This window comes from Phycodurus eques, chromosome 4 (assembly GCF_024500275.1).
Source record: "Phycodurus eques isolate BA_2022a chromosome 4, UOR_Pequ_1.1, whole genome shotgun sequence".
In the NCBI taxonomy this organism is placed as follows: domain Eukaryota; kingdom Metazoa; phylum Chordata; class Actinopteri; order Syngnathiformes; family Syngnathidae; genus Phycodurus; species Phycodurus eques.
In genome coordinates, this window is record NC_084528.1 from 29,966,867 (window position 1) to 29,981,142 (window position 14,276).

Below are 14,276 nucleotides of genomic sequence, written 5' to 3' on the forward strand. Positions count from 1 at the left end.
AGGAAATGTTCTATACCTGCGTTGGCTTGTTACAGGCAATGCCCTGGATCTCCAGGTAGTTAAAGGAGTGTTCCACCTAAACACAAGAGAGACAAAAACACATCGGTAAGGGTGAAATGTAACGTAAGAAAGTATAGCAGCCAGCAGGTAAACTATTCTGATGGACATACAAAGGATTCCAATGTCTGTGTGTGAACTTAATGACGATGTTTCAGCGCATACGCTGTGATACAAGTAATGGTTTCTAATAACAAGACTTGACAGTGACTGTCTGTAGAATGTGTGAAAAGAATGTCCATAATTAATAGGTGCAAACAGTCCTTTGTTGTTTCTCTTGTACACATTACCTAACCCTCTGATATCAATTGTGTATTGGTGACTAGAAGACACACTTGTAAGTGGAAAACAAAACTAAAACATCAATTATCAAACTGTTAAAAGAAGCATTTCAGGGCACATACAAATCAAGCAGTAGTCTGCTTTCGCATACCAAAAAAGGACACACAAAAAAAATAACCTCCATGTGATAGTGGGAGATTCTCTGTGCCTATAAAATTGCCCGAGACTGTTTATTTTACTGTCAGTAAGCAGAGTTCCCGCTCTTGCATCTCTCAGATACAGTACACAGTGCCTGAAGGCAGGCCAGGAAGCGAGAGCAGACAATTCCAGGTGGGAGCTGATTTTCAGAGAATTGGCTCACAGATGAGAGAGGGGAGAAGATAAGCACTGTCTGCTGTCTGATTCTACGTGCTTGTGTGTGTTTTAGCAAGGTCTGTGCTACACACCAATGTTTTGTCTACAGTACAGAAATTGCACCATTAAAAATGCTGCAATCAGCATTCTAGAATTAGAATCAGAAACGTCTTTATTTGCCAAGTATGTTCAAAAAACATTTGTCTCCGGTAGTTGGAGCCGCTCTCGTACGACAACAGACACTCAATTGACAGAGAACACTTTTGAGACATAAACACATTGAGAAAAACAGTCACTGAGCAATAAAGGGTTGCTAGTTCCATCATCAATTGTGTGGATAATATCATACGATTACTAGGATATTGAAATAAAACGCTCATATGGAAAAGCAATTACAATGTATACTGTATATACACATTTACGGTCACAGAAAATACTAAAGAAAACATTTGACTTTTTATAAAACATTTGTGTGTTAAATTAAAAGACCGACACAATGGAAGTACCATTTTACCAGTACAGTACTTCATTAATACGACTGCTATTAGTTAGCAAATATAAATCCTATTCCAAAAAGCTTTACTATACAACATTGTAGTAATAAAACATTTGTAACTAAATTGCCTGTACTTAAATCACAACACAAAGAGGGTTCAAGTTGTAAGGAGAAGTTGGTCGGCTGGTTGCTCATGAAGGCTAAAGATAGAGACATTAAATCACTTTGCTGCTGTGCTTATACAAAAGCGACACTTCATCAGTTACATTTTATGACATCAACACAAACAGAAAATATGTCTGTAATTCAGTCTGTCAGATGTTGTACTTTTTCAGCTGAGGTTCGTCAACGCGTAGTTTATGAATGACTTAATAATAAGTAATAGTAGAATAGTAGTAATAGACTTAATAGTAAGATAACTGATTGCCCTGCTAATCAAACGCTAAATAGAAAAAACAGAAAAGCAACCAAATAATTTGTGCATCATACAAAAATCCTATCAATTTAATGTGGAAACAATTGCATACAGAAGATACAGAAAAGGTTCAAGAGTAAATATGTATTGTATTATTGTTTATAATGCTATTTACAGCATGCCACAATATGTGGTACATATTGTTGCCATAGTAGCTGCACTGATTTTCAGCCAACGTTACGGGAACATGCTGACACACAGAAGCTGAGCGGGGAAAAAAACCAAAACATCCTGCTGAGAGATGACCGAATGCATTAGTGTTTGCATGGCTCACTCATTTGTCCATTGCCCAGCTGCCACCAGTGTGACACTGTATGCAAACAGATCCGTTTCAAGGTAAAACAATATAAATTATTATGAAGGTATATGCAGCATATATTGAAAAAAAATTTGTGTCGTTTCAAAACTAAAACATAAAAGTGGTGATCGGAGTGTCAAAAATGGGTGGGACAATATTTGTGTGTGTTTGGGAGGAGATGCAGTCGAGGAATTTGAGATGCGCACAAGCAGAAAAGCCCATTGAGAGTGTAAGAATGAGCCAGAGGGGGTATTCAGAGACACACAAATACAAGTAGAAAGTGAATGGGGGTTACTGGTTTACAATGCCACTACATCAAGGTCTTGCACGCGACCCAAAAGAGCAACACATATTAAAACCGTCTCATCTTTTGTCCTTAAAACTATCAAATGAAATGAAATGCATATTACATTAACAGAATGCCTTTTGACAACAAAGTATAGTCGTAAATCATTTTCTGTGGACTTATCATCACTGCATTATAGACTTCCATGTTTAAAAAAAAAATTTAAAAAAAATAATAATAAATAAATAAATAAAACAAAATATATATATATATATATATATATATATATATATATATTAACGGACCCGGGTATATGGTAGCCCACTCAGCTCTTTTTAAATCCGTATGCCAGACTTAGTATTTAAGCAAGCAAGACAGTAGCTGTACTTAAAATCTGTATCTGAAACCTCCCTTGGACAATGACAAAAATATTTTATTGCCTTATGTGACTGTGACGAGCAAAATCATAAAAGGCACCAAAACAATTGTACAAAACAAGCATGTAGTTGATTTTTTTTTTTTTTCTCAAAATAAATATTGCTGGACCTTTGGTCACACGAAACAACTTACTCACATACCACATAAAAAAGTAAATCCACACAAAGGAAATTGGAATAAAACATGATCTTTAGCTGCCGGCAGACATCTTTCTTTGATGTACCACGCTGTTCAGAACGAGACAGTGCAGGTTATCCCTGCGACCTTTGACACACTGGTGAGCGGGGGGAGAAATGAGAGCAAGTAGTAATCTGGATTGAGGAAAAAATGGTGAGGATGAGAGTGAAAATGCTAAATGAAAGGCTTAAAGGACATTGGAGCAAAGCTGGTCTGACAGGGAATGTGGATTCTGGCCTTGGAAGTGCTTCTGATTGAGTAGATCATGAACCAGGGAGGGGTCTAATTCCGCAAGTCAGGTTAGTCGACAAAGAAAAGAACAGTCACACTGCCTAAATAAGCACATTCCTGAGCTGTGAATGGCAGAAAAGAAGGTCCGTGTGAATGTCTATGCAGTATATCACTTGTAATGCAACCAATCAACCACTTCTTTCTGGGGACATTGTATTGACTTGAAATAATTACATATAGTGGCTACGGAACGTATTCAGACCCCCTTAAATTTTAAAATCTTTGTTATATTGCAGCCATTTGCTAAAATAATTTTAGTTTTTTTTTTCCCTCATTAATGTAGACACAGCACCCCATATTGACAGAAAAAAAAAACAATTGCTGAAATGTTTGCAGATTGATTAAAAAAGAAAAAACTGAAATATCACACAGCCATAAGTATTCAGACCCTTTGCTCAGTATTTAGTAGAAGCACCCTTTTGAGCTAATACAGCCATGAGTCTTTTTGGGCAAGTTTTTCACACCTGGATTTGGGGATCCTCTGCCATTCCTCCTTGCAGATCCTCTCCAGTTCCGTCAGGTTGGATGGTGAACATTGACGGACAGCCATTTTCAGGTCTCTCCAGAGATGCTCAATTGGGTTTGAGTCAGGGCTCTGGCTCGGCCATTCAAGAACAGTCACAGAGTTGTTCTGATGCGGGCTTCATATGTCTTGCACTGAGGAGAGGCTTCCGTCGGGCCACTCTGCCGTAAAGCCCTGACTGGTGGAGGGCTGCAGTGACGGTTGACTTTCTAGAACTTTCTCCCATCCCTGACTACATTTCTGGAGCTCAGTCACAGTAATCTTTGGGTTCTTCTTTACCTATCCCACAAAGGCAGTTCTCCCCCAATTGCTCAGTTTGGCCGGACGGCCAGCTCTAGGAAGGGATCTGGTCGTCCCAAACGTCTTCCATTTCAGGATTTTGGAGGCCAGTGTCCTCTTAGGAACCTTAAGTGGAGCAGAAATGTTTTTTGTAACCTTGGCCAGATCTGTGCCTTGCCACAATTCTGTCTCTGAGCTCTTCAGGCAGTTCCTTTGACCTCATGATTCTCATTTGCTCTGACATGCACTGTGAGCTGTAAGGTCTTATATAGACAGGGGTGTGGCTTTCCTAATCAAGTCCAATCAGTATAATCAAAACACAGCTGGACTCCAATGAAGGTGTAGAACCATCTCAAGGATGATCAGAAGAAATGGAGGGCACCCGATGAAATGTATGAGTGTCACAGCAAAGAGTCTGAATACTTAGGGCTGTGTGATATTTCAGTTTTTATTTTTAATAAATCTGCACAAATTTCAACACTTTCGTTTTTTTCTGTCAATATGGGGCGCTGTTTGTACATTGAGGGGAAAAATGAACTTAAATTATTTTAGCAAATGACTGCAATATAACAAAGAGTGAAAATTTTAAGGGGGTCTGAATACTTTCCGTACCCACTGTAGCTTGCTACAGTATATGAGGCATGACAGTTCAGTATTTCCTGGAAATGGTATAAGCCATGATGGTGGGGTGACATCATTGAAGGGACAGGCGGAGTAACTCAATGCTAAAAAACAAACAAACAAACAAAAAAAACAAAAATAAATAAATAAATTGGGCTGCAGTAGCTCTTAAGAGGACTTGGGATTTGGAACCAGTCTGCATGTGTGGGATCTGCTTCTCTGCACGGTAAAAACTGTATATGTACAATACAGCACAGTGTAAATTGAATTTCCCCTTGAGGGATTATAAGCAGTAAAAAGGTTTGAAGGCAAGACTTTCCTGTTCACTGTGTTTTTGGAGGACAATAACAACCTCTGACATCAAATTGAACAACACTTCTTTGAAACAAAATTAAAACTGGTAAGCAGGAGCAATGTAAAACAATGTTTGTTTGACTACTTGTTTGGTTGAAAAAAAATCATGTTGTGCAAAGTGATACTATTCCACAATGCCCCTGTAGATGTAGCTCCACAATGCCCCTGTAGATGTAGCTCTGTCTGCTGAATATGGTTGGCCAGTGGCCCAGATAAAGATGAAAACTGAAAAGAATAATTATTATTTATTTATTTATTTTTTACAACAAGGTAGCAGTGACGATGATTCTGTAAAGGTTTTAAAGAACTTCTGGTGTTAAAGTACTGATAAGGCTCTGCATTACATTCCACAGACGTTTCAGACTTTTTCCAGTAAATAAAAACAAAAATAATAATAATTTAAAAAAAACAAAAAAAACAGGTTTGCCAAACAGCTGTGTAATTACGGTACACATCCAACATGCATGCATTGGCATTCACACATACACGTCCAATTAAAGAAGTTGGCGATGGCATTTTCTGAAAAAGCACTACACCCTTGTGCACCAAACTAAAAAGGACAATCCAATTATTCTGGAACAATGTGTTTTTCCATCATAATATTGGAGAAAAAGGTTTTAACAACTTTGTTCCTCTTACCTTGGTGGGAATACGTGCAGTCAGGAGATAAATTCGGTGGGACGCAAGAGCCTGAGAGAAAGAATAGAGGGGAAAACAATGAGTCGGTGCCTGTAAATATGCTCTTTAGCGGTAAATACACAGTGTGAACAACACTAAAAAGGAAGTGACACAGAAGACAAGGGAGCTCATCTGCTGACTCGTCAGGATGAAAATGCTTGTGACTGGGAAAAATCTTGTCAGAGGAAGAAAAAAAACCCAATATAAATCATCTGCTCAACACTTACTATCCTTTACTAAAGATGTAATGTACATTGCAACGCAACTTCTTTATTGTTGCTGAAACAAATTCACCGTTTGTCGAACCAGCTTTTGTTACCAGACTACATGGGAAACATGAGCATGAACAGGCATAAATGGGATGCATATACTCGACATTCCTATGCACACAATCCGGCTTGAAAGGTCATTGTATGTTATTGAGATGCTGACAGAACATAGAATTGTTACAAGGAGGATTTGAACTCATGAATTTTGTAGTCTCTTTGTGCCACAATTTTATATATTGTAATTATTAGTGACATTTTGAGCCAAAACCAAAAGTGCTACCATGAAAGACTGACCTTTGAAACAATTTGTACTCGAACTATCAGCCAAAGCATCTGGTTATAGATGTTAAAACCCTAACTGTATGTGCCTATGGCTTTAGCTCTGTCCGCCAGATATTTCCTTTCAAAACAAATTGATATATATACTCCAAGCTGACCTTTAAATGAAATACAGAGGCACTCTCATAAAGAGCAAACAGTCACTTTGCTAAGAAGCACTTTTATTCTTCATGAATCCGACGTCGAGAGGTTTCGCCTCACTTTTCTCCCGCTAATTTAAAATTCACAGCCCCCGGAAGATCCCCACGGGTGGAACAAACGATCTTTAAAACCTGATAACACATTTGTTCAATACAGCGAGTCGGGATAGTTTATGCACTACAGTCATATTCAGAAAGAGAATATAAAAGAAGACAATGAAAAGACAAGAAAGCAGATGAGATGGCAGGAATACATTAGGGAACACAGAGAATGTAATACAGAATAAAAGAGAAAAAGTAAATGTCAGGGGGAAGCCAAGAAGAACAAAAATGTCACAATCTTTCATCTTTATGGCGAGAGAGAGAGCGAGCGAGAGAGAGAAAGAGCGGAAAAAAAAACAGATTGACAAGTGTGCTGTGGCACTCGAGGCAAAACTCCACAAGTAGTAAGGTTTGATGTAATAGAGACAGACGGGCCTGTGAGGCCCAACATTACTTTGAGTAAAAAGCACCAGTTGCCAATGCTACGCACATATGTGCCTCTCTAATTCGGACTACTCATCTTATTTTAACTAGGTTGACGACGGTTCATTTGGTACAACATAACTGTGGTTGTAAATGGTAGGACTGTTGGATGAATGGATTTTAACAATGCAATATGGCCTTGCCCTTTTTATATACACTGATTTTTCTAATGCCCAATCATATTGTATAGTACAGAATATTGTCACCACATCTACACCAAAAGGGCGACGAAACCAAGAAAATAAAATGATAACGATAAACCACTGTAATCAAGGTTAAAATAATAATGACAAAGTAACATCAGGAAGATAGGATTAAACCTTCAGGAACAATTGAGACCACTTAACAAAAGTGTCGAGAAATTCACACAGTCCTATAGTTGTTCTTGTTTTTCTATCAACTTGTAAGTTAGCGTGCATGCTATTTCATGGTTATGGAATATGATGAAAGCCATCGGTGCATACTTAAAAAAACAAAAACAAAGAACTGAAGTGGACTGTTCCATTCAAGTGACTCAATTTGCAAAAAGAGAGATTTCTTCAAACGATAATAGGTTGGGCCACGCGCCATCCATCCACAAGGTTCTGTGGTAGTCATTGAAATAGTTATTACATCATAGTGATAGGTCATTAATTGACTAACAAACTGTCTTTAAGTGAGGGAAATTAATAGAATTTAATAATTTAGTATAGTGGGATTAACTCCCACTCAATGCCCCTTTGAAAACTTGTGGTCGACTGGTGACCAGGCCAGGGTGTAGCCCGCCTTTTACTCCAACCTGTCATGAGTGCGGTTAAAGCTTCAAAAACACATCTTAAATAATGGAGAACGCAAAAGCAAGTATTCTTCAGGTCGGACTCCTCCTCCCGTTGATGCATGACTGCTTCTCAGCACATCCCCGGGCGGCACAGCGCTTCCTTCGACTATCTGCCCTGTAGAGTGGACAAAAGCCATAACACACAAAACGCTTTCCAACAACTCCCCTACTACAGCTTAAGTGAGGGCTTTGAACCTCCCAGTAAGCAAATCAGTCTACGCTGGTCAGTGGTCACTACCCCGCCTTTAGTGCCACTCAAATATCCAAATGGATGCAGTGCTGGAGCACGTCTGCATTATTACACTCTTTTCATTCACTAAATGTACAGTATGCGAGCCACCAGTTATAGGCATCATTTATTCATTGTCTCTTTGGCCACATTACTGACCTACTGTCAGGTTCCTCTGCCCACTGTCAGTCGTGGTGGGCAGGGTTCATCATCAAGTAACTTGTGCTACAACATTTAAAAACATGGAAGATTCACCGTTGGGGGGGGGGGGAAATAAATAAATAAATACATAAAAAAATTCTTAAATGCTTTTTTCCCCCAAAGTGAAATTTTGAATGTGACAGTGGACCAAGGAAAAAAACTGTTCTGTTGCCACACAAACATTAGCTACATTCAAAAATTCAAAAGCTACATTCAAAACTGAGCAAGACTATCTTTTCAAATACAGAATTGTTACTACTGTTCGTTTTTTGGGGGGAGCTGTCGCAGTAAATCTAATGTTTGCCAAGTATAATCATAAAATTATGAATATCAATGAATCTCTCTAAAGAGAAAAAAGACAGATAGACACTATACAGTAGGTGTGTGTGTCTGCTCTCCATTCACAGCACCAGCATGCCTTCATTCTCCTTTCTGTCAAACTGTCAACCCCTTATGACACCCACAGTGGGTTTCTATGGTAACAACTGAGTCGAGGTTATACACAAATTTGTGAACCCAAACAAAGTATTTTGATCGACACCAAGTCACGCATGAAAGTGGCGTGCTGCGGTGCCAAGTCTGCGCTCAGAATATCAGTGAGCTTTCGCTTCACTGAACATCTCATCATGATGGCCTACAGTGGTGCCTGACTCGCTGCAGGAACTCAGGAAGTACAACAAGTGTCTGCACCCTTTCAGCACACGCACGCACGCACGCACGCACACACACACACACACACACACACACACACACACACACACACACACACGAGATATTTACCCGCCAACTATGCCCTCCCTTCTTGAAAATGCTTTTGTCCCTCCATCTAGTCTTAGGGTGCCATTCATGCTCCATTATTTGGATCCGTCACACCATTTAGCACAAGTTTGTATACTGGAGCCTTATGAAAGACAAGAACTATAGAAAATGGATGGATGGGAAATGGAACGCAGTAGTGCACTTATATAGCGCTTTTATCTTCACCATCATGGTGCCCAAAGTGCTTTACAGAGGTTCACATTCACACATTCATGCACACGTTCATACAGCAATGGGCAGCTGCTGTCATGCGTGGCGCTGCCAGGCCCACCGGGAGCAATTTAGGGGTCAATGTCTTGCCCAAGGACACTTGAATGGCGGACAGTCAGACCCAGGATTCGAACTGCCAACCCTTTGGTCACTGAACGATCCGCTCTACCAACTGAGCCACAGCCCGCCCCCATATAATAAAAAGTAATGTGGTCCAAAATTGACTAATGTGTCAGGTTGAACAAAAATAGGAATAGATCACAATTGGACAATGTAAAATTTGTGAACATTCTGTATACTTCAGCACATGGGAAAGCTATAAATAAATGCACCTTTTGAGAAAAATAAAGTAGGATCAATGATTTAAACTGTTGCCAAAAGCATACTTAAATAGATGATTATTCCGTAAGATGTGTAAATGAAATTCCATTTAGAATATCATACATGATTTAAAATCGAAACTACTGTGAGACTCTGTGTCATGATACAAAAGACAACTGGATCTTTCTTGCACACAAAACTATTTTCCCCAAAATAATTAGGATGTTATTTCCTGCAATCTCACTCCAATTTCTTATCATGCTGTTTCAGTGTTTATACGGTGTATGAATGATGGGTAGATTATATGAATATGCAAGAAATTAGCAGAAATGGGTATTCTGCAGCAGCAGAGAAAAAAAAAACTGATTTGGTATTTTTGAATGATCAGACATGGTGTAACGCTGCGCAAGAGAGCAGTCAGTGTTCGGACTTCAATTCAACATTTCACATTGAAAAACACATTGCATCATCTGCAAGGAAATGCAAAATGTGAGGTCGACATTAGCATATAGAAAATAATTCAATCAAGGTTGCACATTGCCTGAGCACATCATTTAAATCCAGTCACTCGATGGAGCTGCAGAGGAAGCACACGCTTGTGTTTTCTATCCCCCGTGTCGAAATATAGAGATGGGCATATCTCCACTCACTCGGGTGGACAGTAAGGGTCTGATTTATTACGATACCAAATTGTGGGTGCTAAATTTAATGTTCACTCTAACACAGTGATACCAACCAGGGCGTCATGGCACACTAGTCTGCCGTGAGAGATCATTAGAGGTGCTGGGGGAAATTATTCTACTTCACTTAATTTGTCTGAACACTATTACAACTCTTTGTTCATCTATATACACCAGCAATATTGTGACAGGCAGAACAATTAAATGCTCTTCAATTAGATGACTGAAATGACCAACAAAGATGCAAAGAAATGCAGAGTTGAAAGGAGTTTTGTCCTACGTGATATGACTTGAATATTTGTATACGAGCGGAAAAGATCCGCTCCCCCCCGCCACCTCTATTTTGCATCCACCTCCTCATCATGGTTAAAACACAGCGGTGCCGTTTGCACCTGCCTTTCAGACACAGTAAAGATGCAAAATCAGCCATCGCAATTCATCTCAGGTTAAGCATATGCCGTGTGCTACATTAATCTATTTGCTTATACTCCTCCGAGAACGCGCAAAACGAACTGCAGCAATTTAGCGTGTTTGCAGGATTTGGAGCTCAGTTTTCACCTATGTTTGAGTCAGCAATCAAGTTTGCGCACATTTTTGCCCTAAAAAAGGTCCTTACAGGAGAGAAACTGCAATGTCGGGACCTTCTCAGCATCCAACATAAAGATGCTCTGGTCTCAGAAAAATTTTACTTTTACAGCCCAGAGATAAATAATTTGTTCCTCGATCATTTTTCCCCCCTACCAGCCTCATGTGAAGTTCGCAGTACGTTTTCTCCCTTTTCAACCAAAACCATTGTCTTCAGCACAAACTCTTCTTTCATTACGCCTGCAGCCAAGCAGAGCAGCAAGAGATCAATTTTATTTTATCGCTGCCTTGCTTGATAATATAAGGCCAAACAAAAGGCACAGACTGTGTTACTTCCTGACATGATTGCATTGGTTGCCCTCATCAGGCCACAGCTGTGGGAGGCGACTCCATGAATAAACATGGAGTCACATGAAGTGATAGTTCATGGTTCAATCTAATGTTATAATGCTATTCTTGTCGCTTTTGATTTCAGTCTTAATGCAAACCATCAGCAAATGTCTGGAGGCATTTGAATAGTTAATAAGAAACTATATAGAGTGCCAATTTGGCGGCTCACAAGAAGAGTGTGTGCCTTAAGTCTATATGCTTACTGGTACTTGCATATAGAAAATGTTCATATACAATTGCAATACAAATTGCAATCATATTTTCACATAGATATTTGTTTTAAAGTCTAATTTCAATTGACATACAGTATATTGGTTATATATTGTTTTCAACATAACTTATTTGTGATAAAAATGTTAAAATGATAACTAACATCTAAAACCAATAGATGTCCTACTAATGAGAACATGAGGTTAACACCACCTTTTGAGCACTATTTGACTCATGTGAAACCTAAAAAGAAAAAATCCAGGTTGGCCCTCCAGCACTGACTGAATATCAGTGCTTCAAGTTACTAGACGCTGATAGGGCAGATCAAGGAGCTTCCATGTAGAACAGCATCAGCCTGCAGGGTGTCCTGTAAGAACACTGTGTGTTTTGGTTACAAAGATAGGGAACAATCACAATCATTCATCAGCATACCAGCCAGATAGGGGTGGGGTTCTGTGTGTGAAGTAGCCCTATATGCTAGCCAAGGTTTCTTGGTCAATTCTACCAGCACAGACCACAGCAATGTTACAGATAAAACTGCAAGAAAACAATCAAGGTGGATATTGAGTTAATTTATAGCGCTAACAAAACAAAGGCAGAGGAGAACCCTTGGAACGCTCCAGTTGGACCCAAACTGCTTTGTTGAGGAGACAGTTGGGAAATATGTCAAAGGAAGGAATGACCGAGACAAAGGCAGCGTAAGAAGAAAGGAGTAGGAGGGAGGGGAATCTCTTTCTGATGTTGGCAGCACAGTATAGGCTTCCCTCTGGAGTAGACAGATAACATCGGTCCATGATAACACACATTAGTGCAGCTATCTTTGTGAGGGAAAACACTGAGATAACATAACCCCTTCCCCTAACTACCAAAACTAAATGTTTAAACTCAAACCATAAGAGGTACAACAAACCATTAATAAACCACGTATTCTCCAGATCCTTCAGTCCAGTTAACCAAAGTACGGTTCAAAATGGTGAATCTAGATCCGGCTTTTCAGCACAGTGTGTGTGGGAAAGATGGCAACGCAAATAATGTAACATGATAGCAGCACAAGTGTGTAACTCACTAAAGAGGAACGAGACAGTGCTACTGCATGTGCTGAAAATACCTCTGAACAAGAAACACACACGCATCTTTTAATCCCCTCTCAAAAATAACTGCCAGTGCTTATACATTGATGTTCTTTGTTATCTTCCTCGTCTATTGTAGCGTGGAAGTGACAATTCCGTGTACTTAATCAGAATCAGAAAAAGAGGATTCTGATTAACAACAGACAGCATCGCGTCTAACTGCCCAACACTACCACAGCGTATAGGTATGGCCAGAAGCAGATTAAATAATCCACTGCAGTACCTGGCTAATACCATCAGATACATTGCTGATTCAGTCGTTTGTGATGTAAAGGAGAAGAACATCAAGCCAGCCGTGGGATGTTGATCAACATCCACACAGACTTCTGCTATGGCACAACTCAGACATGGAAGGGTGTAAATCATTCTATGCTCATCACATTACTAATTGGGTGCCTTGCTCAAGTGGACCACAGGATGTTCTCAGCAGACCTCCAACCAGTCCAGACAGGAAGGCTCGTTGTTGTTGTTTTTTTTGTGTTCCAGAACTTGAATCATTCTGGTCTCTAAGCAGAGTCTGATTGAGCCACTGCCGTCTCCAGAGACAAACTAACCAACAAGCAGTGACTTGAACTCATTCTACCAACTGAGCAATCCTGGATTTACATCTTGACCTTAAACAAACATAGCAACAGCTATAGAATCTGTAGACTGTGTTTGAATAATAAAAAAAACAATGGAAACACTATAGCTGGGCGATTACTCGGAATGTAAGCGTGTTTTTGATTTTGGCTTCTAACGATCATAAAAACGTTATAATCGAAGAAAAATGTTTAATGTGTAGTGGCGCAGGCTGTGTCCAAGAAACCAAGGCACGTACAGCAGATACAGTCATGGCTTTGTATAAAAAGACCCCCCCACACCCCACTGTGATCATTCCTATATAGTTTCACAAATACTGTATTTTCAAAACTCCCAGCCCCAGGAAAAACTATACAAATCTGAATCTGAAAGTATGTGTTTCAAGAGGGGCAGCCTTCACTCATATCAACAGTGTTGCGCAACAAAATGCATTAAGCTTCGCAATTTGCAGAGTACAATAAAAACATAGACGCATCAACAGCTTGATGGACATGACAAAAGAAAAACCTCACGTGCAGCAAAAGCCTATGACAGCGTCAGGCCAGATGTCATTTCCTTTATTTTGCTGACATACAGTTACACTCCATTGGAACAGCAGCACCCGCGGGGAAAGTTTTCTTCTCTCACTCGTGAGAGAAACCGCCTTACGCAGAACACGTGACCAAACCCGGAAAACATGTTTGCGGACTTAAGTTAAATACACGTACATGCATGCATGCATTTAATGAAACCTACACAGTATATGGCAGTCAACACACACTGCACATTTCATTTTGGTCCAATCAATACTGACTGCAGCTACGACATACAAACCTCATTCAACTGCAACCAATTAGAACATGGCACTGTGCCAACCAGGGCATTTCACAGGTTAAACAAATTATTTTACATACCTACAGTCCACCGCTCATGTCGAGCAAGTAGCAATTGCGATAAAAAACATTGTACAAATTTTATACCTCCCGAGTAGACACTTTAACAGTCATGTATATAGGAAGCTCTTTCTCTAACACACTTTAAAGCCTTTCTGATGATTATACTGAGAGGTTTTACATTTAACCAGGCCAACAAACTTTATAAGCAATTTTATTTTGATATACGATAGTCTGAATATGTTCAATAAAAGTAAGCTGTAAAGTCTGAATATGTTCAATAAAAGATAATGTTGTTGACAATACAGTGTATGTTATATTGCCACATATTATATAAATAGTTATACA

General features: G+C 39.5%; 1 protein-coding gene across 4 annotated transcripts in view; it reads right to left on the reverse strand.

Annotated features, from left to right (window-relative positions):
- The window catches only part of LOC133401797 (F-actin-uncapping protein LRRC16A-like), a 54,524-nt gene that overhangs the window by 26,387 nt on the left and 13,861 nt on the right, over positions 1 to 14,276 (reverse strand). For all 4 annotated transcript variants that reach the window (XR_009768466.1, XR_009768465.1, XM_061675201.1 and 1 more), the window contains exons 3-4: positions 5,571 to 5,621; positions 17 to 76 (exon numbers count right to left, since the gene is read on the reverse strand). Coding sequence is in view for 2 of the 4 variants with exons in the window: in XM_061675201.1 (XP_061531185.1) it covers positions 17 to 76; positions 5,571 to 5,621 (111 nt within the window). In the remaining 2 variants the exon portion in view is untranslated. The remainder of the gene's footprint in view (positions 1 to 16; positions 77 to 5,570; positions 5,622 to 14,276) is intronic.